Raw genomic sequence first — 26,375 nt, forward strand, 5'->3', positions numbered from 1 at the left:
CATGGACACCACCACCCTACACCTCCTCTCCCCAGACATACATACACAACCGCCCTCCCTTCGCTGGCAGCTAGGAGCTAACTGGGGGGAGGTGGGCAGAGGAAAGGAGTGAAGAGCCAGCATCACCCAGTGTCTTTTCTTTCGTCTGAGGCTTGGGGGTTCACTATCCACACCCCATGGCCGACAAGGGTCCCTAAGTGCAGACACAAAGGCCCAGAAGGGCACACTCTGTCACTTATCCAAGGGACAGAGACACCCCCCCCCAGAAGCCCTGCACAGAGCCCAGCAGCCTACCCCCTCTCCCCCTCCTCAGCCCCGGAGCCCCCCTCCCTCCCTCCCTCCCTCCCTCCCTCTCTCCCTCCCTCTCTCTCACACTCAGCGTCCAGTCCCGTCTTCTCCTCTGCCCGCCCCCTACCAATTCCAGCGCACAAACCAGAGACACGGCCTCAGCGCCTCCCACTTGCACCCGGATGCTCCCAGGGGCAACAAGGCGGGTCGGAGGCGCAAGCAGAGGCGATTCCTGGGAAACCAAGGAGCTCCGGGTGGGTAGAAGGGGCGCTCGGCGCGCGGGGCGGGGCGGAGGGAGGGGCGGTCACAGACACTGATGAAGGCGGGAGGCGGCCGAGCGGCGCGGAGGCTGGCTCTGCAGGGCCCCCGGGTCCCCGGGCGCGGGCGGCAACGAGGCGGCGGTCGACGGGGCCCGCGCCTTGGTGGACTCCAGGCTGCTGAGGCCCGAGTCCTTGTTGTCACTGTGCGCCCGCGGGCCCACGGGCTCCGGGGGGCCCCCTCCACCCAGCTCCTTCCACTCGTGGAAGTTGAGGTCGGTCAGCGGGCTCTGCACCACCACCGTGTGGCGGCGCCAGCTGCTCCGGCGCCGCCGCGTCTCGGGAGACAGCGGCCGCCTCAGCCGCACCGGCAGCATGTCGTCCGCGGTGCCGCGGAGGCGCAGCCGCAGCGCCTCGAGGCGCGAGGGCCGCGAGCCCAGCGCCGCCGCCGCCGCCGCCGCCAGGGCCGCCGGGGGACGCAGCGACTCCTGGCTGCTGGACGAGGCGGAGCCCGGCAGCCCGACGGCCGCGCCCGCGCCCTCGCCGTCCGCTCGGCTCCGGGCCAGGCGGCGCCGCGCCAGGGTGTCGCCGGGCATCAGGTGGTGCGAGCTGAACGAGGGCTGGCGCTCCGGGAGCCCCCCGGGCCCCGCGCCGCCCTCCGTGTCCGTCTCCACGTGGCTCAGCTCGCTGCGCTCGTCGTCCGCCTCGTCCCCCGCGCCCGCTCGCCGGCCCCCGGCGCCCGAGCACACGCTGCGGTCCATGGTGGACAGGGTGGAGTAGCCCGAGACGATGGAGCGCGTGTCCGCGGCCGGCCGCTCCTCCAGCGCCGCCGGGGGGCTGAGGCGCCCGGGGGCCTCGGGGGCGGCGGCGGCCGGCCGCTGCCCCTCCGGCCGGTCCTGGGCCCCCGGCGCCGGCGCCCCCGCCTCGGGCTTGTGTGCCTCCTGCTCCGAGTCGTCGTCCGTGCTGCTGCCCAGCCCCCGCGCCTCCCGCCGCTTCTTCCTCTTGCGGTTGACCGCCGAGATGAAGGAGATCGCCAGCATCTCCCGGGAGTACGGCTCCTTCTTGGGGGCCCACGAGCCCTGTGCGGGAGACAGGTCAGTGTGCTGGGGGCGCCCGGAGAGCCTCAGTGCCCTCCAAGCTCCCACCCCTACACCCCAACACCACAGCACCCAATCTCGACAGGTCCAAGCCCAGCACCCTCACGTCCGCTGTTCCTCCTGGACGGCTGTCCCAACTGGAGTGTCACTATCCACTCTAGAGACTACCCCTCTGCGCCCCCCTCAATCCTGAAGCCTCCTCGGCACCTCCTCCGGTCTTAATCCAGACTCTCAGCTCTTTCCTGCGAGCTGGGGGCTGGTTTCTCACCTCGCCCCAACTTTCACTCCATTCTCTACATCCAGTGCTGCATAAATCCTTTTAGACACAGCTCTCCTAATAATAGACTCGCAACAGCGAATGACACTTGACAGTTTGAACCCATTTCACATATACTGTCCTGGGTTATAATACCAGAGCCTGCAGGGACCTTTCTCGGACCACAGCTCCTCCCTCCCTCCCTCTCCACTCACTCACCTGGGAAACCTGCCTTTCCACCTACTCAGTAGGTACTGGCCTCTCCAGGGCAACCCGCCCAAGCTCATTTCCCTTCCCACCGCACCCCATGCCATTTCCGCCGTCCCATCAGCACCCCACCCTGACAATCCCCAACCCCAGATCGATCCAACCACCAGCTCTGTTGCCAAAAGTGCCTTTAAAATCCTGCACAATCCGATGATTTGGATAGAAGCCGCTCCCAAACTGTGATTTACAGCCCCACGGTGGGCAACTTTCAGCCACTGCTCTCACTGCTGAGCCCCGTGGGTGTTTTTTGGTCCTGGCCTTCCATGATCCCCCAGCAGAGCCCAAGCTGCCCATCACTGCCTCCTCCAACCTGGTTTTTAATCCTCCCTTTCTGGCCTCTCCTCTCTTGGGAGGCTCTTCTTCCTCCTCTTACTCCTTAAGAAGCCGTGTTCCCAGGGCTCTGTTCTCAGCCTCTCTCCTCTCTCCCTGGGGACATACTGCTCCAGAGGTCTCCTTTGTCCAACACCACACTCTCTGTCTTTTGAGCTCCAGAACTCTTCTTCCAGCTGTGAATCTGTCTCTACCAAGGTGTCTGCCAGCACCTGAAACTCCCCTATCTGGAAGCACATTGTGCTCCCTACCTGCCCCAAACCACCTCCATTCATGTCCCCAGCCCAGGGTGATTTCTCTGCCTCCGCCCTCTCCCCTCCTCATCATCCTCTGTTCAGACCCTCACTCTGCCTTTTCTGGGCCCTTCTGCCCTCTCCTAATAGAACTCCCTGCCTCCACCCTAGCCTCACTCCAGCCCTTCCTCCTCAGGAGCCGTTAGTCCTTCTAAGGCAAGGCAGGAATCTAATCGCCTCCAGACGCTGCAGGACCCCACCCCCACCAGGATAAAGCACAGACACAGGGCCCTTCACAACCTGCCTAGTGCCCCCCCTGCCCCAACACAGCCTTCACTCTGGCGATGCTGCCCTCCGACCCCTCCCTCGATAGGACTAGCATTGGCAGCCCTTAGTCCCACCCCACCCCCGCACCCTATTTATGGGATGAGCTCTTACTCCCTCTACTAGGCCCAGCTCAAACACGGCATTCTCTATACAGCAACCTCCCACCCAGCTCTCCCTTTGGCTGATCTGGGAAATCTCTTCTTCTCTTCTCATAGGCCTTTGAAACTACACATACACCAGCTCTTCTCATGTCAGAATAGCTTTGTTTCCATATCATCTATATCAAACCCTGAGTTCTCAGAGGGCAAGGTCAGTGACTTATTTGTGTTTGCATCCATGACACCTAGTACAGTGCCTGTCACATAACAGGCACTCGAGAAATGTTAAGTGAATGGGGTCCCCTGAACATAAAAAGCCCTGTAGAAACGGATGCTGGGACTGGTCGCCAGCTGGGCTGAAATGACCTGCCCTTGCATCCCTTCTCGCAGGTCACCTCCTGATTCAGCTGCAGCGTAATAGGCACACCTCAGAGATACTGCAGGCTTAGTTCCAGACTACAGCAATAAGGCAAATACCGCAGTAAAGCGAGTCACATGAATTTTTTGGTTTCCCGGAGCAAATAAAAGTTATGTGTACGCTGTAGTCTATTAAGCGTGTGCTAGCATTATGTCTAAAAAACAGTACATCCATTAATTTAAAAATACCTTATTGCTGGGCTTCCCTGGTGGCGCAGTGGTTGGGAGTCCGCCTGCCAAGGCAGGGGACATGGGTTCAAGCCCTGGTCCAGGAGGATCCCACATGCCACGGAGCGACTAAGCCTGTGTGCCACAACTACTGAGCCTGCGCTCTAGAGCCCGTGAGCCACAACTACTGAAGCCCATGTGCCTAGAGCCCGTGCTCTGCAACAAGAGAAGCCACTGCAATGAGAAGCCCGCGCACAGCAATGAAGAGTAGGCCCCGCTCGCCGCAACTAGAGAAAAGCCAGCATGCAGCAACGAAGATCCAACGCAGCCAAAAATAAAATAAATAAAATAAAATAAATAAATTTATAAAAAAAAATACTTGATTGCTAAAAAATACCATTATCTGAGCCTTCAGGGAGTCGTACTTTTTTGCAATAGTGACATCAAAGTTCACTGATCACAGATCACCGTAACGAATATAATTATCATGAAAAGGTTGAAATATCACAAGAATTATCAAAAATGTGACACAGAGACATGAAGTGAGCAAATACTGCTGGAAAAATGGTGCCAAGAGACTTGCTCAACATAGGGTGGCCACAAACCTTCAATTTGTTTTAAAAAAAAAAAAAGCGGTATCTGTGAAGCACAATAAAGGAAAGCGCAAGAAAACGCGGTGTGTTTGTAGTGGATGGAGACATAGAGCTGCCTCCCGTGGCCACGGCACTCTCTCACATCAGTTAGTTTTGAGAAAGCCGGAGCCTGTCAGCGATTCAGGATTCACAGGCGTGCAGCTCCTGGGCTGTGGCTGCCCACACAGCACGACACCAGAAGGCACCACCTGCAGCACTGCTACGGCCAGCGTGAGGCACATGGTGGCCAGCGCCGCTTTCTGCCTCTGCTCTCTGAGAGACTTGAGAGGCCGCTGGGATCATCTGATCAAATTACCCTCTCATCCTGGCTAGTTACAGAAGCAATGAGGTCAGAATGGTCACTTTCAGGGAATGCAGAGGTCAGCAGGTTCACATAAAGGTTGAGGGGTCAGTCCAGGAGAGGCTACAGGAAACCAGGGGTCTAGCACGAGCAAGGGGTGGAGGTGATCAGGAGCTAGATTCAGGTCACTATAATGAACTTGCTCCCCACCACAGCAGTCTTGTGATGGAGTGAGCTCCCCATCACCAGAGGTGTGCAGGCAGAGGCTCTATGGAGAGGTTACAAGGGCCCTCTGCACCAGACTAGAGCAGCCATCTTTCTGTCCAGTGCTTTCATCTGACACATAATGGGCTAATGAGCACCTGCTTGGTGTCAGGCACACTGATCTCACTGGGACTCGGCCAGTGCTTAGAGATCCAGAGAGAAATGAGCCCAGTTTGACCAGCCAACATTTAGTTGACTCCACTACTACAGACAGAACTGTTCCCCCACTAAATTCATATGATGAAGCCCTAACCCCCAATGTGATAGTATTCGGGGTCTTTGGGAGGTAATTAGGTTTAGATGAGGTCATGAGGGTGGGGCCTTTATGGTGGAATTAGTGCCCTTACAAGAAGAGACACCAGAGAGCTTGCTGTTTCTCTCGCATGCGTGCTCGGTTTCTGCTTGCCATATGAGGACACAGCGAGAAGGCGGCCGTCTACAAGCCAGGAAGAGAGCTTCCACCAGAAACTGACCATGCTAACATCCTGATCTTGGACTTCTAGCCTCCAGAACTGTGAGAAAATAAATTTCTGTTGTTTTAAGTCACCCAGTCTATAGTATTTTGTTATGGCAGCCTGAGCTGATTAAGACACACTCCTGGCCTTCGGGCTGCCTGGGGCAGGCATCCTGGCCCTACTGGTTCTGTCTCACAGGGCAGGCTCTGGAGCAGGCAACTCACTGCCTGTGAGACCTGGTTCAAAGAACCGGCTTGGGTTTCGTTGTTTTCAATTTCATTGATTTCTGTTCTTATCTTTATTATTTCCTTCCTTCTGTTGGCTTTGGGCCCTGCAAAGACCTTAAAAAATAATTATTATATCAGACATATTTGTTGTTAACCCCATTTTTGGAGATAAATCTTATCCCCATAAATAGTATGAGCAAGCTGAGGATCAGAAAGAGGTTAAGTAACTTGCCCAATGTCCCAAAGCTACTAAGTAGTGGAGCCAGGGCTCAGGCCCAGGACTGTCTGTGCTTCTAACTGCTGAGCAACACTGCCTCCAGGCCACCTAACTCCCAAGTCAGATCCTCTACTACAGCAGTTACCTCCCCAAGCACTGCCAAGGTGAGCGACTTCTCAGCTTACCTTGGACACTCGGTATTTCCCACCTTCCTTCCCAGTGACTATCAATCTCCTTCAAGGCTCCAATCACAATTCCCCCAACTCCCTTGACCAAAAAGCAAAGTGGGCTGGCTTGTACAAGGATATAACTTTCAGAATTGCCGTGGCACTTACCTTGGACTTGGCTGAACTACAGGTGGTGGAATCTATTGTTAAGAAACGAAAGAAAAATGAAAGTTGGATTGAGCAAGAGAAGACTGAGTCTTGTAAGCACAATTCCCTCTCCTCAAAGGCTTCAGAAACCAGGGAGTTTGGAAACCTGAGCTCTCCCCAGATCCTGGGAGTGTGATGGGCCTCTGATGTCACTTCCTATGGGATAAGGATGGAGCAGAGAAGGATGTCAATAACCACTTCCTTTTGAGGCAGAAAGTGACATCAGGCTGCCAGCCACTGGACCCTCATTTGATCAGGGTTAAGAGCAAGGGGGACTTTTCTTTGGCCTAGTTCCTCTCTCCTCCCCTCCTATCCCTGTTACTCTGAAGCACTGGAGAGAAAATGCCAAATTTCAGATGCAGTTCATGGAAACCACAACAATGAAACACATCAAATCACAGATGCTCTGGAGAAATGGAGACCACACGGTGCACAGAGAGGTGGGTGCCCTATATCCACCCTCCCCCCAACCCCACTTCCAGGCATGAGAGGGCAGAGGGACCATGTGAATGACGGAGTACAGGGCAGACAGGAAGTGGGTGGGGCAGGAGGTAGAGAGGGCTGGTGATTACAGCCTGGAAATGTCCCACTTCCAGAGCTGAGGTCAGTCTGCCCTCGTGGGGCACGGCTGCTGTTAATGATCAGAGTTATGAAGGGACGCGGGTCCCACTCCCCTGATATCACTGGGGTGGAGAAGGAACCAGAAACAAGTCCTGGCAGTGCTGTCTCCAGGACGGGGGAGGGAGCAGGCCGACCCCAGGATCTCCTGGGGTCCCAGGGGGCAGTGGGCAGGTGCGGTTAATCCACACTCTCCGGCAAGCAAGTTAGATGCCTCCTCCCCAGCCCTCCCCTGCACACAGTGAGAAGAGCAGACGGGCTGACCACACGGCGACACACATGGGGCAGGAGAGTGGCAGCAGGTGATTAGAAGAGACGGGGGGCTCCTCTCTGCCATCCCCACCCCCATGTCCTCTGGCCCCCTCCCCAGCCTGCCGCTTGCATCTAGGGGTGCTGTGGTATGCCTCTGTCAGAGACAGAAGCGGTCAAAATACTAAGGGTGGGTCACCCACAGGTGGTAGGAATTAGTGGCTCGAGCCAAGAAGGCACTGGCCGTTCCTTTGGCCCTGGACTCCCAACGCTATGATAAGGCCAGAGGCCTGGAAGTGGGACTTAGGGGCTGCGTAGCCAGGGGCTCTGATTTCGGAAGCAGGAAGAGCCAGCCCTTGGAGGCGGCTAAGGCAGGAGCTATAGATATACAGAGGCTTCCGGGGTAGCATCCCTGGTGTCCGGAGACACTGGGTCCCACCACCAGCAAGCCTCCCCCACCCAGATAACCAGAAGTGGCCGAACTCGGCACAGAGAGAAGCCACAGAGCGTGGGGGACTGCAGGAGGGCAGCCGTGCAGTGCCCAGACTTCCTGGCAAGAGGGACCAGACGTGGCTCCAACAAGTGCCTCCTTCCTCCTGAGAAGGGGCTTCTGGACGGGACGTGGGTGGGGGTAAGTTGTTAACAACTGTGGGTAACTGGCATGTCAGGGTGAGGTCCTCATGGCCCCGGACCGTCCTGCCTGCCCCTCGTGCCTGCCCAGCCTTCTTATAATCACCCGCCACTGTTAGTGACCGAGGCCGCGATGCCACACTGTACCCGTTAAATCTCCAACAGGTCCGCTGGAGGAGGGAAGGGGAGGAGAAGAGAAGGGGCAGGATCCAGGGGATGGGGGGAGAGCACAGGGAGAAGAGGGAGGAGGGGTGGAGGGGTGCAAGGAGAAAAGGAAGAAAAATTAAAAAGAGGAACGTGCCCAGGACACAGCCCATGAGAAATAAAAAGCTCAGGAAAGCAATCGGTGAAAACAAAGCTCCTACCCAGCCCGGGGTGGGAGCGGCTGAGTGGCGGAGGAGGCGGCACACAGGCAGGCTGGGCCTCCCCAGAGAGGCAGAAGGCCCCACCACAGCCCAGTCCAGCGGTGGGGGGCAGGAGCAGGGAAGCTGGGCCCCTGGCCAGGCATCAGGGACCCTCAGGAATGTAGATCCCACCCCCTCTCCACCCCTTCCCAGGCCCCTGCTCTCACCTGAACCTGGCTCACCAGGGGGCACTGTCCTGCCAATGTTAGGCAGGAGGTACTCGATGTTTGGCACTGACTGAGGCTCCTTGTCATCCACAGGGGTCTGCAAACAGAAGGAGGGTCAGCCAGCACAGCCTCAGTTGTCTGACTGCAGACCCGACAGAACGGGGAACCCTGAGGACAGGGCGCAGGTCTCCATCAGACCGGGGCTCACCCGTGCAGGGAATGTCTCCTTCATCAGCCAGGCACTAGAGTGCAGGTCCTACATGTCCCCCATTAGACTGTTTTGTGCCTTCCCCCACACCTTGGTTGAACCCTGAAGGCCGGAGCTGTGACTCCCCCATCAGACTAGACCTTCCTAAGCCCTCTATCCTCCTCGCAAGATTGGAGGACGGGGTCTGCCTTTGCTACTGGACTAAGTTTCCTTAGGGCAAGGCCTCTATCTCCCCCTCAGACTGGGGCTCATGAAGGTGAGGACTGTTGTCCCCCATCAGATTGCAGGCTCCGGAGGAGAGGGCTTATGTTCCTTCCATCAGACTGGGATGTCCCAAGGGCAGGGACCTTCCCCTGCTTGAGTCTTGCTGCCCACCCCACCCACCTGGGACGAGGGCCCACCATCAACCAGACCCCACCCCACGGGCCCTCTGCATCACTCACTCTCTCTCCCTTGTCCTCGCTGTCGCTGAAGAACCAGTCTGACTGCAGAGGAGACAAAAGGAAGTGATGGAATCAGCGTGGGAAGGAGCTGAGGGAAGACAGGGAGACACGGGCTCCCAACCTGCTCAGTTCAGAAGACCCACTCAGGCGCCTGATGGAAAAGTTTGGACCCCAGTGTGGAAAGGAAATGCAGCCTGGAGTGGGAGAAGGCCTGAGCACAGATGGATGACTGGCTCAGGGAGAGCTTCTCTTTGCCTGTTTTTCACTAAACACAGTCCCCTGCACATCACCTGAAGCGAGAGGGCAGCAGCGCCATCTAGTGCCAGCCAGGTCCACTGCGGGGACAAGGCCAGCCCCGGTGGCTGTAGCTGCATGTACCCCACACCAGCCTAGGCTCCACACTGACAACAGGGGTGGAACCCCCCCGCCCCCCGGAAAAGGCAAGTGCCTAGAGGGAGGTGTTAGGAGGTTGCCTGAGGGGCAGGCAGGCAAGGTTTTCTCATAAATGCCAAACAGAATAGAAAATAAAGTAATAATCCCACTCAAATATATTTTGTGAAATTTGAGAATCTTGAAGATAAAACTCTAAAAGTTTTCTGAGGAACAAAAACAGATTGCTTACACGTGAACGAGTATCAGCTTTAACTAGAACTTTCAGCAGCAACAGACACAAGAAGACAAGGAAGTAATATTTTTGATGTGTTTCTGAACTACAAGTGCAGGGATTTTGAACCTAGAACTTTATACCTTGCTAAACTCTCATTTAAATTTGAGTGTGAAATAAAGCTATTCTAAGACATCAGAAAGTTTGCTACACGAAGACTCTTAACTGAGTACATGAGCAAGTAAAGAAATGAATCCAGGATGGAACAAGAAGTTCTAAGAAGTAAGGATGGATAATAGCATAGAAAAGTCAACTGTTATCAAACTAAGCAATGATGCACACACACATGTACAAACACAGACAAAGTATACCCATGACAATCTGGAATTTAAATTCAGGGGAAGAAACCAGTGACAGGTGAAAGTACACTAAGGTACTTGGCTTTTAGATGTGGTGGAAGGAAGATGTGGATACTGATAAGCTTTAGAAATTGATAGTAAAAATTAAACATAACTACGGGCTTTTGCAATTGTATCATTCAACGTAAGTATGGGTTTTATAAATTATGTAAGTTTTATATCAGGAAAATAAAATGAACCCATCCAAAGCAAGGTAGAAAAGACCAAAAAAAGGAAATAAAATGAAAATGTTGTAAACAGAAAATGACATTTAAGATGGCAGAAATAAGCCCTGACAGGGACCTCCCTGGGGGCGCAGTGGTTAAGAATCTGCCTGTCAATGCAGGGGACATGGGTTTGAGCCCTGGTCTGGAAAGAACCCACATGCCTCAGAGCAACTAAGCCCGTGTGCCACAACTACTGAGCCTGCGCTCTAGAGCCCGTGAGCCACAACTACTGAGCCCATGCGCCACAACTACTGAAGCCCGTGTGCCTAGAGCCCATGCTCCGCAACAAGAGAAGCCACTGCAATGAGAAGTCCGTGCACCACAATGAAGAGTAGCCCCCACTCGACGCAACTAGAGAAAGCCTGTGTGCGGCAACAAATGCAATGCAGCCAAAAATTAAATAAATAAATAAGTCCTGGCAGTACAGAAATTACAAAAAAGTAAATGAGCTAAGCTCACTAACTGAAAGTTAAAACACACAGAATGTTATATATATTTAAGGATATCCTTATACTTAAAATTAGCATCTAGAAGGTGGATTGAAAATACACACATTAACCTATCAGAGTGGTAATTATTGGGGGATGGGCAGAGTGGGCTTTGGAATGAGGTGGGGAAACAAGGAGACTTGCAAGGTTGATTATGACCTTGGGCCATGAACCTCAGTTATTATTCATCATAATCAGGCATATGATTAACTCAAATAAGACAGAAGAGAAACAAGAGATAGAAGAGAAAAGAGAGATAGAGGATGAGGGAGAAATGCAGGATCTGGAGTCAGCTTCGGGCTCAAGTCCACATCAGGTAAATTACCTCTCTATTTACTTATCTTTAAAATGGGCATAATGTATGAGTATCTACTTCTAAAACTGTGGTGAGGATTAAAATAAAATACTGTATGGCTGTTATCTAAAAGACAGGAAGGGCTTCCCTGGTGGCGCAGTGGTTGAGAATCTGCCTGCCAATGCAGGGGACACGGGTTCGACCCCTGGTCTGGGAAGATCCCACATGCCGCAGAGCAGCTAGGCCCGTGAGCCACAACTACTGAGCCTGCGCGTCTGGAGCCTGTGCTCTGCAACAAGAGAGGCCGCGATAGTGAGAGGCCCGCGCACCGCGATGAAGAGTGGCCCCCGCTTGCCGCAACTAGAGAAAGCCCTCGCACAGAAACGAAGACCCAACACAGCCAAAAATAAAATAATAAATTAATAATAAATTAATTTAAAAAATAAATAAAATAAAAGACAGAAAATAAATAACAAGTGTTGGCAAGGATGTGGAGAAAAGGGAACCCTCCTACACTGTTGGTGGGAATGTAAATTGGTGCAGCCACTATGGAAAACAGTATGGAGGGTCCTCAAAAAATTAAAAATAGAGCTACCATATGACCCAGCAAATCCACTTCTGGGTATTTATCCGAAGGAAACAAAAACACTAACTTGAAAACATACATGCGTCCCCATGTTCGTTGCAGCATTATTCACCATAGCCAAGACATGGACGCAACCTAAGTGTCCATCGATGGATGAATGGATAAAGAAAATGTGCATATACTGTATGTGTGTGTATATATATACACACACACACACACATATATGCAGTAGAATATTATTCAACAATTAAAAAAAGGAAATCTTGCCATTTGCAACAACATGGATAAAACTTGAGGGCATTATGCTAAAGTGAAACAAGACAGAGAGAGACAAATACTGTATGATCTCACTTATATGTGGCATAAGAAACCCCCAAATTATCCAAGTTCATAGATGCAGACAACAGACTGGTGGTTGCCAGAGGTGAGGGGGTGGAGGGTGGTTGAGATGAGTGAAGGCAGTCAAAAGGTACAAACTCCCAGTTATAAAATGAGCAAGTCCTGGGGATGTAATGTACATCATGGTGACTATAGCTAATAACACTCTACTGTACATTTGAAAGTTGCAAAGAGAGTAGATCTTGAAAGTTCTCATCACAAGAAAAAAAAACTTGTCTCTGTGTGTGGTGATGGATGTTAACTAGACTTATTGTGCTGATAATTTCACAATCTATACAAATATTGAATCATTATGTTATACACCTGAAACTAATATAATGTTGTATGTCAATTACATCTCAATTTAAAAAAACAAAAAAGAAATACCATATGTAAAACATTTAGTACAACGCATTAATGTATAATAAATGTTAGCTATTATTAATAAAAGGTGCAGTCCCCGGAGACAGGCTGACCAGGGGGAGCCCCAAGAAGCCAGCCTCTAACTCGGGTTTGAGGGAACCTAAAAGTGCTCTGGGAACCTGGAAGTCTACAGGAAGCTTCCGGGTGGCCCATGGTTCTCTGGAAGAATTCATGCTAGCTCATGCCACCCTGCTTTTGCCCATGCTGTTCCCTCTGCCTGGAATGTTTGTTCTCCCTTCTCTGCCTGGCTAAATTCTTTGTGTCTTTCAAAAACTCCCTGACTATAGTCCCAGCTCTACACCCAGGGCTGGGTTGGGTCTTTCCATGGGGCTTCCCTGGACATAGCCCAGAGCATGAAGAAGTGATGTCTTCAGAGCAGGGCCTGAGTTCCATTCATCTCTGTGCTCCCAGCACCTGCATTTGTATCTGGAATGGAATGACGATGATGGTGGTGGTGGTGATGATGATAGTTAACTTTTTTTTTTGGTGGGGGGGTGGCATGCCGTGCAGCTTGTGGGATCTTAGTTCCCCGACAAGGGATCGAACCTGGGCCCCTGGCAGTGAGGGTGTGGAGTCCTAACCACTGGACCACCAAGGAATTCCAATAGCTAACTCTTATATAACACTACCTGCCAGGCACCATTTTAAGTGCCTTACAGATAACAACTCGTGCAACCCTCACAATAACATTGTGAGGTAAGTACTATTGTTATCTCCACTTTACAGGTGAGGAAATGGAGGCACAAAAAGAATAAGTATTGTCCAGGGTCCCACAGCATATAAGGAGCACAGCCAGGGTTCAACCTTGGGCAGGCTGGCTCAAGAGACAGTGCCCTGAACCTCTACACCAGTGCTTCTCAACTGGGGCGACTCTGCCCCCCGAGGGGGCATTTGGCAATGTCCAGAGACATTTTCAGTTGTCACAAGTGGAGGGATGCTCCTGGTATCTGGCCAAGAGATGCTGCTAAACATGCTATAAGCCACAGGACAGCCCCCAACAAAGAAGAATGATCTGGCCCCAAAGGTCACTAGTGCCAGGCTGAGAAATCCCAGGGCACACATAGTAGGAATCACCACGTGCGCCGAGTGAATAAATGAACAAATGCCTTGGCATGGTCTTTGTTTGGGTTCCAACTGACTAAGTAAACATGAGTATGAGCTGGCTGCTGACTTGCTGAAGGGCAGCTGAACCCCCGGGTTTGCTCATCTCCACTCTGCCATTATCTTGCTGTGTGACCCCGGGCAAGTCACTGCTCCTCTTTATGCCTCAGTTTCCACCCTCTGTACAATGCAAGGTCAGGTCTGCTGCCTTAAGGCCCCTTCCAGCTCTGCTGTCCTAGAGTTCCACAGAAACCAGGAGTCCTAGGCAGGGAGGCCAGGTGACAGTTGCAGCTGAAACTCCCAGCAGGAGGTCATGTCACCCATGAACTCCAACCGTCCAATGACTGGCCAGGGGCTCAGGGCCAGAGCCGGAGCAGTCTCTGTCACAAGTCCCACCCTGCCTGAGCTCGTGACTACACTGATCCCTGGCTACAGAGCCTCTTAGGTGGGCGGGCTCAGTGGGCTCAATGTGAATTGAGGGGGTAGCTCATTCCCTCGACAATAGTCCAGGGCTGATTATGTTCTAATGCCAAGCGGGCAGAGAATGGAGGGTTGCACGCTCAGTTAGTTCCCAGGAAGGAATCCCTCAGTGGGAAAGCCCAGACTGGCATAACCTCAACAGCAATTCATTCATTCAACAAACACTGAGTGTCCGCCATGCGCCAGGCTCTAGGCTTGGTGCTGGGATCACACCTATGAAGGAGACTGATGCGCTCCGTATCCCCCGACCCTGCCAAGAGAAGGAGCCGCCGTTGGCTGGGGACTTCCCCCGGGACCCTAGGGGAGGGTAAGTGGACACACTCTGGGCCTTCCTTCTCCCTGAAGACTGCTGTTCCTGACATCCCAGCTGACCGCAGGCCTTGGGCTTCCTGGGACTTCACTAGGAGCCAGGGCTTCACTCCTAGCTTCGCTAGGAGCCTCTCTTCCCCACTGCCCCCCGCCCAAAGCATACACTCATGGGGACCCCGATGGCTCCCTGTTGGTTTGGGGAGCTGAACTTTTCCAAGAGAGATAGCTTCCCCAGACCAAGGCCACATCAGGATCCCTGACATTGCTTACCAGCCCTGGCCTCCCCAACAGCTTTGGAGTGGGCCTCCGGGCTGGTGGTCCCAATGTTAGAGTGCAAACAGGCCTCGACATACCCTCCTATGGCTCAGAGCCCTGACACGTGGTGAAGGAAGGAAACAAGCAGACAAGGCCAGCCAGCATAACCAAAGTCTACCCATGGCCTCACTTGGCTAACTCTGACCAATCTCCCTCACTCCAAAGCCCCCAGGAGTCAGACCTCCCAGTTGGCTGGGGAGTAAAGCACAGGCTTTGGTCAGACAGTCCTGGCTTAAAATCCTGGGGCTGCTACTTATTAGCTGTGTGACCTTGAGCAAATCACTTTGCCTCTCTGAGTCCCCCAGTTTCCTCATCTGTAAAATGGGAGTAACATGACCTGGTTTCCCTTCCCTAAAGTGTCTATGAGGTGGGGAAGGCTGAGGTTTCCCTTCCCTTGACCAGCTGCCAATCTTATTTCTCCTGGCAGGAGGGTTCTGGTTCCATTCTTTGTGGACTAGACCACAGGCCACACCAAGATCTGGAAATGGAAAAATTTATGATTCATAAAAACATCCCTGAGGGCCCCAGAGTGGGTGGTGCTGCCCTGGGTCTGGCTCTGGAAAACCAAGGTCTCCTGCGCCCTCTGCTGGCCCCTCTGGGTTCTCATCCCGTGGTAGATAACAATATGAATCCTTAGAAACACCAGGCTCTTGGGGCCTCCAGGAAGCCGTGAGAGAAAGGTGACCAGCCCAAGACACACTGAACATGCAGCCAGGATCCTGCCCCAGCCCATCATCCGCCCTGCGACATCCGCCTCCCCCTATCCCGGGCATCACCATTTTCTCCCTGAAGTCTCAGTGGGCCTGCAGGGAGAGCTCTGTCCCTACCTCTGCACCTGTCTGCCCGTTTCTGCCAGGACACCTCTCCTGGGGGCCACCTTCTGAAGGCATCCCTTCTTTCACCCCTTCTGCCCTCCAACCCGGCAGCACCTTTCCCTGACCTTCCTCCTCCCTCCGACCCTCACATGCATCTTGGAAGCTCAGAGCCTGATTCTCCTGCTGGGGATGCAATATCCTGGAAAGACAGGGATTCAGGACCCATTCCCATCTGGCCTTAAAACACAGCCTACTGCTTCTGAAGGGCATCCACCATCTCAGCAGCATTTTATTCAGCTGCCTCATCCTTCCCTGAGCACATCCACCCAGGCAAGCGGGAGCCAGGTGCCCAGGGGGACTTGGGCCAGGGCAGCTGCTTACGTGCTGGATCAGCGTCTCTACAATCTTGTAGCGGTCAGGCATGTGGGTCACCATGTCCGCCATGTTGTCCTCGGACGTCCTCACCAGCGTTGGCCCGAAGACTAGGGCCAGGTTCCGGGGCTCCATCTGGGCAGGGGAGGGAAGCGGGTCAGCGTCAACACCCCTGTGAGCTCTGACTCCCAGCCCCCCAGGCCTCCCTCACTCTGGGCCCTCAGGCCCCCAGCCAGACCCCATCCTGAGCTGACCCTGGCTTAGGGGCCAGATGCCTCCTTGCCGGGGATGGAGGTGCCTGGTAAGTAGAGAACAGGCCAGCTTTCAGCCACACTCACCCCAGGCCCGACACTCAGGGGCAGTTCCCCACCTGCACACCCACACTATGCTTGCTAGCAGTGGGAGAAGCCAGAGTGAGGACCCATTGGAAGTTCCAAGGGTGTTTTAGGACCGGGAGAAATCCTATACCTCCTCGCATTTCCCCCACCCCTCCACTGCAGAATCAGAAGATATAAGGGGTTTGCTTAGGAAAAGGCAACACAAGGGATCTGAGCTAGATCAGAGGATAGATCTCCATCAGACCCAGGGGTCTGAGGCTCTCTGCCTCTGGAAGACCCTCAGAAATTCAGGAGATGGCTCTCCAGGGAGAAGCACTGGCCAGTATGCAGGGAAGGGGTGGGGACAGAACAACCCTTAAGGAGGAGGGCATGGCCAGAGGGGCTTGAGATTATCTAAACTGGAGGAGCTTAGAATATGCTGAGAGGGACTTCCCTGGTGGCGCAGTGGTTAAGAATCCGCCTGCCAGTGCAGGGGACACGGGTTCAAGCCCTGGTCTGGGAAGATCCCACACGCCGCAGAGCAACTAAGCCCGTGTGCCACAACTACTGAGCCTGTGCTCTAGAGCCCGTGAGCCACAACTACTGAGCCCATGTGCCACAACTACGGAAGCCTGCGCACCTAGAGCCCGTGCTCCGCTACAAGAGAAGCCACCGCAAGGAGAAGCCCGCACACCACAACAAAGAGTAGCCCCCGCTGGATGCAACTAGAGAAAGCCCGCACGCAGCAACAAAGACCCAACACAGCCAAAAATAAATAAATTTATTAAAAAAAAAAAAAAAAAAAGAATATGCGGAGGAGACCCCGGTAGGCTTCCCTCCCCCACACTTCACATCAGGGCCTCCACCCACCTTGTTTTTCTCCGAGTGGTCAGCTATGGTCTTCAGATGGCTCACGAGGAATTTGAGTGTTTCATAGTAATGTCCTGGGAGATCCCGGATCTGGGTGGGAGAAAGAAGGGGCGTGGGACCAGGCTGTGATGACCTCCGCCTCCCCACCATACCCCAAAGGGGCTCCGCTGCCATATCTCAGGGGGTCTGGAATCCACCCTCTAACTGCCCCCCTCGTATAGATGGAGAAACTGAGGCCGTGAGGGGAGAAGGGCTTGCTGAGGTCACAGAGGGAAGTGGTGGCACAGGGCTCGGGCGCCTGGGGCAGTGGTGCTCGCCCCGTCCAGTCTGCCCTTTGCCTAACAGCACCCCCCTCCTTACCAGCTTCCGCAGAGTCTGCATCCGCTCCCTCGAGTCTTCAATGCGATTGGCCTCGATGAAGTCATTGTATTTGTCTAGAACACAGTGAGAACTCTTTAGAGAGGTGGGCCTCCAGGCTGAGGAGGCCCTGCTGGGAGGTCAGTGTTTTGTGCCGAGGCTGTCCCAGTTTGGGGGGGACTCTGTGGCCTTGTGTTCACGTGACCAAATGCACCACAGCTGCCCTCAGGTGCGCACCTGACCTGGGATAGCCCAGGTGTGTTCGTTTGGGAAGAAATAAGACCTCAGCTGCCTGCTGATCCTGGAAAAGGGGTCCCTGCCTCAGCCTCCAGGACAAGGACACCACAAGGTTGGAAGAGAAAAGAGAAGGTTATCCAGAAAGAGGGAGGGTCTTTCAGCCTCCAAATACCCCTCCCCCTCTGTGTCAGCATTCCCCCAACTCCCTTCAGAAAAAGTCCATGGGGAACTTTAAAAAATGGGATGTGGGGCTTCCCTGGTGGCGCAGTGGTTGAGAATCTGCCTGCCAATGCAGGGGACACGGGTTCAAGCCCTGGTCTGGGAAGATCCCACATGCCGCGGAGCGACTGGGCCCGTGAGCCACGATTACTGAGCCTGCACGTGTGGAGCCTGTGCTCCGCAACAAGAGAGGCCGCGACAGTGAGAGGCCCGCGCATCACGATGAAGAGTGGCCCCCGCTTGCCGCAACTAGAGAAAGCCCTCGCACAGAAACGAAGACCCAACACAGCCATAAATAAATTAATTAATTAATTATTTTTAAAAATGGGATGTGTTAAGTTTATCCTAAAATTCATCTGGAAGAATGATGAGGGAGGATTTGCCCTGTTAGGTACTGAAATATACTAAAAAGACAGCACAGCTAAGGCAGGTGATGAAGGATCAGGACAGATAAAGGCAGCACTTCAAGTCAGTTATCTTGTTGGGAAAATAAATCCATTTCTAGCTCACATAATACACAAACAAATTCAATTGCATGACAGAGCCGAAAACAAAAGTTATTAAAATATTGGGGAAAAATAAGAAAATACTTTTATAATCATAAGGCATTCTTAAACATGAGATACAGAATCCATTAACGGTTAACAGCTTGACTATACATAAAATAACTGTTTTCAATTTCTATACTGAGAAGTTAAAAGGCAATGGCAGACCACGAGCAAATATTTACAAAAACTAATAAAGGGTTAATATCCATAATGTACAAAGAGCTCATCTCCTACAAATCAATAGGAAAAAAGACCAAGAACCCAGTAGCAAAATGGGCAGATAGTCTGAACGAGCAGCTACAGAGGAAACGGTACAGGCCAATAAACTAATGAAAAGATAGTTAATCTCTTAGTAATGACAGAAATGAAAATGGTAACAATAGTGAGATGCCGTGTTCTCTCTCCAATCAGCAAAAGTTTAAATATTAATAACATCCAGTGCCGATGGGGATGTAGGGAAGCAAAATCTCTTACGCTGCTACTGGGAGTGTGAACTAGGGCCGCCTCCCCAGAGTACAACTTGACTTTAGCTTTCAAAATGTTTTCCAGGACTTTAACCCAGCAATTCCATGTCTATGAATCCACCACCAGGACCCTGGTCCAGGTGTGCAGGAACGTAGTCAAGGAAAGTCACTGTAACACGTTTCGAAATAGCAAAAATGCGAAGACAACCTAAATACCCAGCAGTAAGGGAGTGATTAGACAAATTACAGTCTATTCAGGCTATGAAAAACTATGTGGTTGATTTAAAGAAGAATGAGGTAGAGCTCTTTGTACTGACACGAATGAATCTCAAAATTATAAGCCTCCTTCTGTTAAGGACTCAAGCAGTGGTGTGCTGGAGCCGCTCGCTCGCATGGGCTCCTGACAACCAGTTGTGTTTGTCTTTCATGTAGGTGATAGCAAATCGGGAGCTTGAAATAAGCCGTGGTGGGAGTATTTATACCATGGAAACTGGAAAATGCTACACATCACGGCTTTTTTCCCTTGAGAGCCAGATGTGAAACATTTACCAGTGCGCCACTGAACCCGCCCAACTTCAAGCCCTACATTTGCGTGTGTATCTTTGTCACACGTGTAAGAGGGTCTGGAAGGAAACGCAATGCACTGTTAATAAGTAGCTCAGCAAATGGTCAAGAGCTGGGCTCTGGAGCCAGATGCCTGGGGCTGAACCCTGGCTCTGACACTTACAACCTCTGTGACCTTGGGCAAGTCACTTAACCTCTCTGAGCCGTAGTTTCCTCACCTACAGAGTGGAAATAATAGTACCTACCTCATGGAGTTGTAAGGAGTAGTGCCTGGCACATAGTAAATGCTCAGAAAGTGTTAGGATAACCTCTGCGGACAGGGAATGGGAGGATGACAGGGACCCTTGTGTTTACTTGATTTCGTATCTGTACTACCTAAGTTTTTTACAAGCGTGTGTTTCTTTTGTATTAAAACAAAAACCCCAAAAGTAAAACCAACACACCCAATTTAAAAAGTGGTCAGGCTGCAGCATAGACAGGTATCCTCCCATCCTCCCATCCTCCTCCCATCCTCCACTTCCACCCCCTACTCACCATCGGTGAAAAGAGGCTCAGGTAGCTTTCGGAAGAAGGACTTGAGCAGGCTGCTGATCACGTTGAGGTCTTGCCAGCGCTGCGGAGGGGGCAATGACGTCAGGCCACAGGTAGGGCCCTGCCCAGGTGCCCGAACCCGCACGCCCCCAGGTTCAGAGCCAGCCAGACCCCGCCCAGGTGCCCACACCTCCATGCCGGTCCAGCCCTAGAGCCCAGTCTGGCCCGGCTCGGGCCCTCCCTGGGATCCACTCATAGCCAGATCTCCCCAGACCAGGGCTGTCTGGGCTAAGAAGACTCATCACAGTAGAACAGAGCCCCCAGCTAGGTCCTAGCCCCTCCACCACCTGGCCCCAGCGCCCCCCTGCTCCAGCCAGCCCAGTGGGCTCGGACATTCGTCCACGCAGAGAAAGGAGCAGGTCCCTTCCCTGGTGCAGGCACTGTGGGGGACAGAGGTGAGCAAAACCCATCCCCACACGAGCCTGCCCACTAGACCTCCATTAGGCCTGCTGGTGCCAACTCCTGCTTCCCAGCGCCCCCCCACTTAGGGGAGACATCCTCGGACCCCTCTCCTCATCCATGACACAGCTCACGTTCATGCCTGGCGGCTTCCTGTCTCGGGCCCTTTGCACTGGCTGGTTCCCTCCACTAGAACTCGCCTCCCCCTGCCCTTCCCATGACTGGCTCCTCCCGAATCTAAACATCTTCGGAGAGGCCTCCCCTGACCTGACCATCGCAGCACAGCCACCATCACCATGGCCTGCCATCTGTAGCACAGCCCTGACGTTTTTTCTTCTGTGGCACTTACCGCAGTTGATCATTACTGTATGCATTAGTTTCCTTGTTCCTGCCTGTTTCCCTGGCGGATCTGTAAGCCACATGAGGGGCAGGGATCCTGTCTGTTTTATTCCCACTGCGTTCCTATCACCTAGCCAGCCCTATTAGCCTGGCACTTAAATGGTCTAAATCATGAATTCTCAACCAGGGCGACTCAGCCCCCCAGGGACGTTTAGCAGTGTGTGGAACCGTTTGGTTTTCACAAGCGGGGCGGGAGGGGGGGGGCGCGGGGGGGGCCACCGGCATCTAGTGGACAGAGGCCAGGGATACTTCTAAACTTCCTCCAGTGCACAGGATAACCTCCCACAAAAAAGAATTATTCTGCCCAAAGGGTCAAGGTTGAGAAACTCTGATCTAAATAAATGGTTGTTGAATACAAGAATGAATAAAGAATGGCCGGGTCAGTGTCTCTCCTGTCCACCAGGGGGCACCATCAGCCTGCACAAAGTCAAGGATAACTCCCTTGAAAGGAACTGCTCAGAATAACTCATGTCCAGAAAGCAACAGAATACCCCCAACAAAGACACACAACTCAACAATATACACACTCATTACCATGGGTCCACAGCTTAATGCCAAACCATCCATAGGCTCAATGAGAACGCTTAACTTCTAGCACTCCCCATGACAAATTACACAAACTGATGTTTGAGACAAAATCACACACCCAACACACACGGCACAGCCCCACCCTGGTCCCTCTTCTCCCTGGATGAGGCCCAGCTAATGTGCACACCCAGTGTGGGCTCCTGCCCACCTCCCTCCACTGCCTCCTGGCCTTGATGTGTGGGCTCTTCTCATCTCCCAGCTGCCAAACCCAAGGCCTTGCCCTGTCCTTCTTTTTTTCTTTCCCTCCATTGGAGAAAAATTTATCAAGGCTAAAGACTGGAAACAACTGAAATGCTTAACTACTAAAGAATACATAAATTATTTGTGGAATATCGATACCATGAAATAAAAAGAGCAATAAAAAATATATGAACTCTAGATTTTTCAACAAAAGATGAATTTCACAAACAAATTATAGATGGTGATAATGCCATTTTTGTTGTTTTGTTGTTGTTACTTACTCCACCTTTATTGAGGTATAATTAACAGATAAAAATTGTATATATTTAAGATATACAATGTGATTGATTTGATAAATCTGTACACTGTGTAATGATTCACACAATCAAGCAGATTAAACCACTTATCACCTCACATTTACCTTTTATTTTGTGGTAGGAATACTTAAGGTCTAATAGCTTAGCATATTTCAGGTATACAATATTTATAGTCACCATGCTGTACATTAGATCCCAGAATTGCCCTGTCCCTCTTGACCCCCTCCTATGCCTAAGCATCTGCACCCCCATCCCCAGCCTCACCTGAGCTGCCCTCTCCTTCTGTCCCACTCAGAGCCTGGCCCTTGCAGTCCCCATGCCCTCCCTCTCCCCAGACGGCAGCTCCCTCCATCGTCTCACCTCTGTGCCCCAGCGTGACCCGCGCGCACTCCCCAATTCACCCTCGGTCTAGTGCCTGATTATGCATCACCCTCATATGGGTGACTTACCACCACTCCAAGTCCAATGCGGTCCCTACCTGACACATCCTCCCTCTCCTGCCCTACTCCCCAGGTCTGCCAGGGACAGATACCACCAGTCTGCAGCTCAAACTTTTGGCTCTTTCCTACCTCTCCTTCCTTCCTCTCATGCAGCCAACTCCTAGAGCTGCTCCCATCCTCCTTACCCCCTCCCCCTGGGACCACCAAGACCTCCTGACCCCTCCCACAATATCGGTAATTTCTTCCCTAGATGCCCTGCTCTGGGCCTCCCTCGTTCGTGTCCATTAGGCATAAGCTAAAGCACTACTTTCTCAAACCCTACTCTCATTTATGCCTCCCCAGCTGAAGAACCATCAAAGGCTCCCTATTGTCCATTGGCTCAAGGTCAAAGGCTTTAGTGAAGCCATCAAAAGCCCTCTGTCCCCTGCCCTGGGCCTCACCCTCTCCACTGCCAAGCCCAGGAGGTGGGTCCATTCTCTGTCCTGACACTCAGACCCTTCTCTGGGATTTTGGAAAATGCCATCACCCGCTGCCTGGACTGCCTTCCTATTCACCTGCCCCTTCCTAGTCATCCTTCAAAGATTCAAACACCTGCTCCAGTCCCCAGCATCCTCTCCTTCCTCATCAAACAATCTGGTCCTTGATGAGAACCAGCTTTTTCTCTTGTCCACTATTTCACACGTACTCATCTTGTCTCCCTAGCTCCTTCCCAAGGACAGGAAGACTATCTTACATTTTCACATACAGCTTCAGAGTACTGTTGACTCATGGGACTTCACTGTCCAGATCCATGGTTTTGCAAAACATCTTTTCCAGCAGAGCGCTTTTTGTCAAGTGAAATGATACGTGAAAACCCAATATGAAAAAAACCAACATAAAAAAGCAGACAGAGCAAAGCAGGTTACTCTAGTTCAAGTAAGGATGGGGGGTCCTGGCCTCCCACAGCACCTCTGGGGAACCTTGGGGTTCTGGGAAACACTGGCCCTGCTGCAAACTCTTTTTTTTTTATTGAAATATTTATTTGGATATTTTCCCCAGCTTTACTGAGATATAATTGACATATAACGTGCTGCAAACTCTTTTCTTTTTTTTTTGGCTTAAGCAACAGAAATTTCTTTTCTCACAACTCTGGAGGCTGGGAAATCTAAGAACAAGGTGCCGGCCCATTCAGTTTTTGATGAGGGCTCCCTTCCTGGTTTGCAGGCAGTCACCTTCTTGCTGTGTCCTTACAAGATGGAGCAGGTGAGGCAGGGAGCTCTCTGGTGTCTCCTTTCACAAGGACACTAATCCTACCGTACCAGGGCCCTGACTTTATGACTTCATTTAACCTTAATTACCCCCTAATCGGCCCTATCTCCAAATACACTCATCTTGGGAGTTAGGGCTTCAACGTATAAATTTTGGGAGGACACGATTCAGTTCACAGCACAAGAGAAAGAGGAGATGATTGTTAGACCAGAATTCTGGAAGAATCCAGAATTCTCCAAAAGAGGATTGTGAACACTGTTTAGAGATATTAACATTTCTCTCTATAGCAGAAATGACGAGTTGTAGTGAAAGTACGGAAACATTTTTAGACAGGACAAACATTTCAAGAGTCTGCATTAGACAGCCTAGATCTTCTTTGGAATGCTGCACTCTACCTCCTTGGTCTGCTGTTATCCACTTTTCAGAGTTATTTGATAGTTACTTTATATGTTCTGTCCAGGATTTTTAGATGTAATCAGTAGGAAAGATTGGACAGAGTGTGCTTGCTCTATCTTAACTGGAACCAGAGCCCCGGTATGTAATTTTTTTTTCCTGCTCTAAACACACCTTTTTTTAAAATTGAGTTCTAGTTGATGTACAGTACTATATAAGTTTCAGGGGTACAGCATAGTGATTCACAATTTTTAAAGGTTATATTCCATTTATAGTTACTATAACCTGCAGCAAACTCTTGTGTGGTTGTCAGATCCCTTCACGAGCTGCTCTTGTCTCATCTGAACAGCCACCCACGTTGCTGGCCGCTCCAGCAAACACCATATACTCCCCTTCTAACCAGGTGTCTGCAAACCTTGGCCCATAGGTCAAATCCAGCCAACGACCTGTTTTTGTGTGGCCCTTGAGCTAAGAATGGGTTTTGCATCTTTAAAAGATTGTGAAGAAAAAGAAGGAAGAGAAGGAAGAGGATAAGGAAGAAGAGGGTTTGCAACAGACCATGTGGTAACCAAAGCCCTGGAATACTTGCTACCTGGCCCTTTACAGAGAAGGTATGGTGACTGCCGGCAAACCTTAGGGGCCCACGCCTTTCCCCAGGCTGTTCCCTGCACCTGGAGTGTCCTTTCCTGGCTTTCGCTGGCTTTTCGTGGACTCTATTCATCCTCAAGGCCCAAAAAACTGTCACCTGCCAGCCTCTGTCTCCGGGCTCTCAGGCCATGGCTGCAGCTGGGGTGATGCCCTTCCCCACGGCTGGCCTGCAAAGGCAAGTTGCGTCTTGCCCACCTTGGGGCCCTGACCCAGTGCCAGGCACACCACAGGGTACAATGAACACAACAGACACCACCACATTGGCCCCCCTTCCATAGATCGACGCCTCCCAGTCGCACTCACCTCATCCTGCAGGTTGATGTCCCCGGGGCCACGGTTGAGCTGCTCCTGCAGGCTGGACACCACTGCGTTGTTGCCTGGCACCCGGTAAATGCCCGTGGACTCCAGCCCCCGTGCCTCCACAATGCGACAGCATGCAGCCACGATCAGGGGGACACGCTGGGGACACAGCAGGGCATGAGTGTTAGGAAGAGTAAGAACAGCATTCTCTGGGAGAAAATACTTGCAAATGATATGACCGACTAATAAGGGGTTAATAGCCAACATACATAAACAGCTCATACAACTTAACATCTGAAATACAAACGACCTGGGAATTCCCTGGCGGTCCAGTGGTTAGGACTCTGCACTTCCACTGCTGGGGGCCCAGGTTCGATCCCTGGTCAGGGAACTAAGATCCCACAAGCCGCGAGACACGGTCAAAAAAAAAAAAAAAAAAAAAAATACAAAGATCCGATTAAAAAAATGGGCAGAAGAACTGAATAGACATTTTTCCAAAGAGGAAATGCAGATGGCCAAGAGGCCCATGAAAAGATGCTCAACATCGCCAGTCATCAGGGAAATGCAAATCAAAACCACAATGAGATATCAGTTCACACCTGTCAGAATGGTTGTCATCAAAAAGACCACAAATAACAAATGTTGGCGAGGATGTGGAGAAAAGGGAACCCTCGTACACTGTTGGTGGGAATGTAAATTGGTGCAGCCACTGTGGAAAACAGTATGGAGGTTTCTCAAAAAAACTAAAAATAGAGCTACCATATGACCCAGCAATTCCACTCCTCGGTATATATCCAAAAAAAACAAAAACACTAATTCGAAAAGATACGTGCACCCCAGTGTTCACAGCAATATTATTTACAATTGCCAAGATATGGAAGCAAACTAAATGTCCATCAAAGACGAATGGATAAAGGAGATGTGACATATATAGATATCTATATATAGATATCTATATATATACACAATGGAATACTACCCAGTCATAAAAAAGAATGAAATTTTGCCATTTGTAGCAACATGGACGGACTTGGAGGGCATTATGCTACATGAAATAAGTCAGAGAGAAAAAGACAAATACTGTATGATATCATTTATATGTGGAATCTAAAAAATAAAACAAACTAGTGAATATGACAAAAAAGAAGCAGACTCACAGATATAGAGAACAAACTAGTGGTTATCAGTGGGGAGAGGAAAGAGGGGAGGGGAAGTATAGGGCTAGGGAATTAAGAGGTACAAACTATTAGGCAGAAAATAAGCTACAAGGATATACTGTACAACACAGGGAATATAGCCAATATTTTATAATAACTATAAATGGAGTATAACCTTTAAAAACTGTGAATCACTACATTGTACACCTGTAACCTATATCATATTGTACAGCAACTACAGTTCAATAAAAGAAAAAAAGAACAGCATTCTCCACCAGTGGGCCAGAGGTAGGGAGGACAAGATGGGGGCAGTGCAAGGCCAGAACCCCAGGGGTTCTGGTGGTTACTAAGACTCTCACTGTCTCCGGTCTGGGAGCAGAAATCGCAGCAAAGCCTCGCCATGATCTAAGAAGGAGCACCA

General features: G+C 51.5%; 1 protein-coding gene across 6 annotated transcripts in view; it reads right to left on the minus strand.

The window, feature by feature from the left end:
* Positions 1 to 367: 367 nt before the first annotated feature.
* Positions 368 to 26,375, minus strand: part of ARHGAP23 (Rho GTPase activating protein 23) — a 72,107-nt gene continuing 46,099 nt past the window's right edge. For all 6 annotated transcript variants that reach the window (XM_061175721.1, XM_061175719.1, XM_061175720.1 and 3 more), the window contains 9 exons: positions 24,801 to 24,956; positions 19,829 to 19,907; positions 17,266 to 17,339; positions 16,906 to 16,995; positions 15,728 to 15,853; positions 8,928 to 8,969; positions 8,277 to 8,373; positions 6,170 to 6,201; positions 368 to 1,624 (listed from right to left, as the gene is read on the minus strand). In XM_061175721.1, coding sequence (XP_061031704.1) covers positions 593 to 1,624; positions 6,170 to 6,201; positions 8,277 to 8,373; positions 8,928 to 8,969; positions 15,728 to 15,853; positions 16,906 to 16,995; positions 17,266 to 17,339; positions 19,829 to 19,907; positions 24,801 to 24,956 — 1,728 coding nt within the window. In that variant the 3' untranslated portion in view covers positions 368 to 592. The remainder of the gene's footprint in view (positions 1,625 to 6,169; positions 6,202 to 8,276; positions 8,374 to 8,927; positions 8,970 to 15,727; positions 15,854 to 16,905; positions 16,996 to 17,265; positions 17,340 to 19,828; positions 19,908 to 24,800; positions 24,957 to 26,375) is intronic.

The sequence above is a fragment of the Eubalaena glacialis genome, chromosome 19 (genome assembly GCF_028564815.1).
Source record: "Eubalaena glacialis isolate mEubGla1 chromosome 19, mEubGla1.1.hap2.+ XY, whole genome shotgun sequence".
NCBI lineage: Eukaryota > Metazoa > Chordata > Mammalia > Artiodactyla > Balaenidae > Eubalaena > Eubalaena glacialis.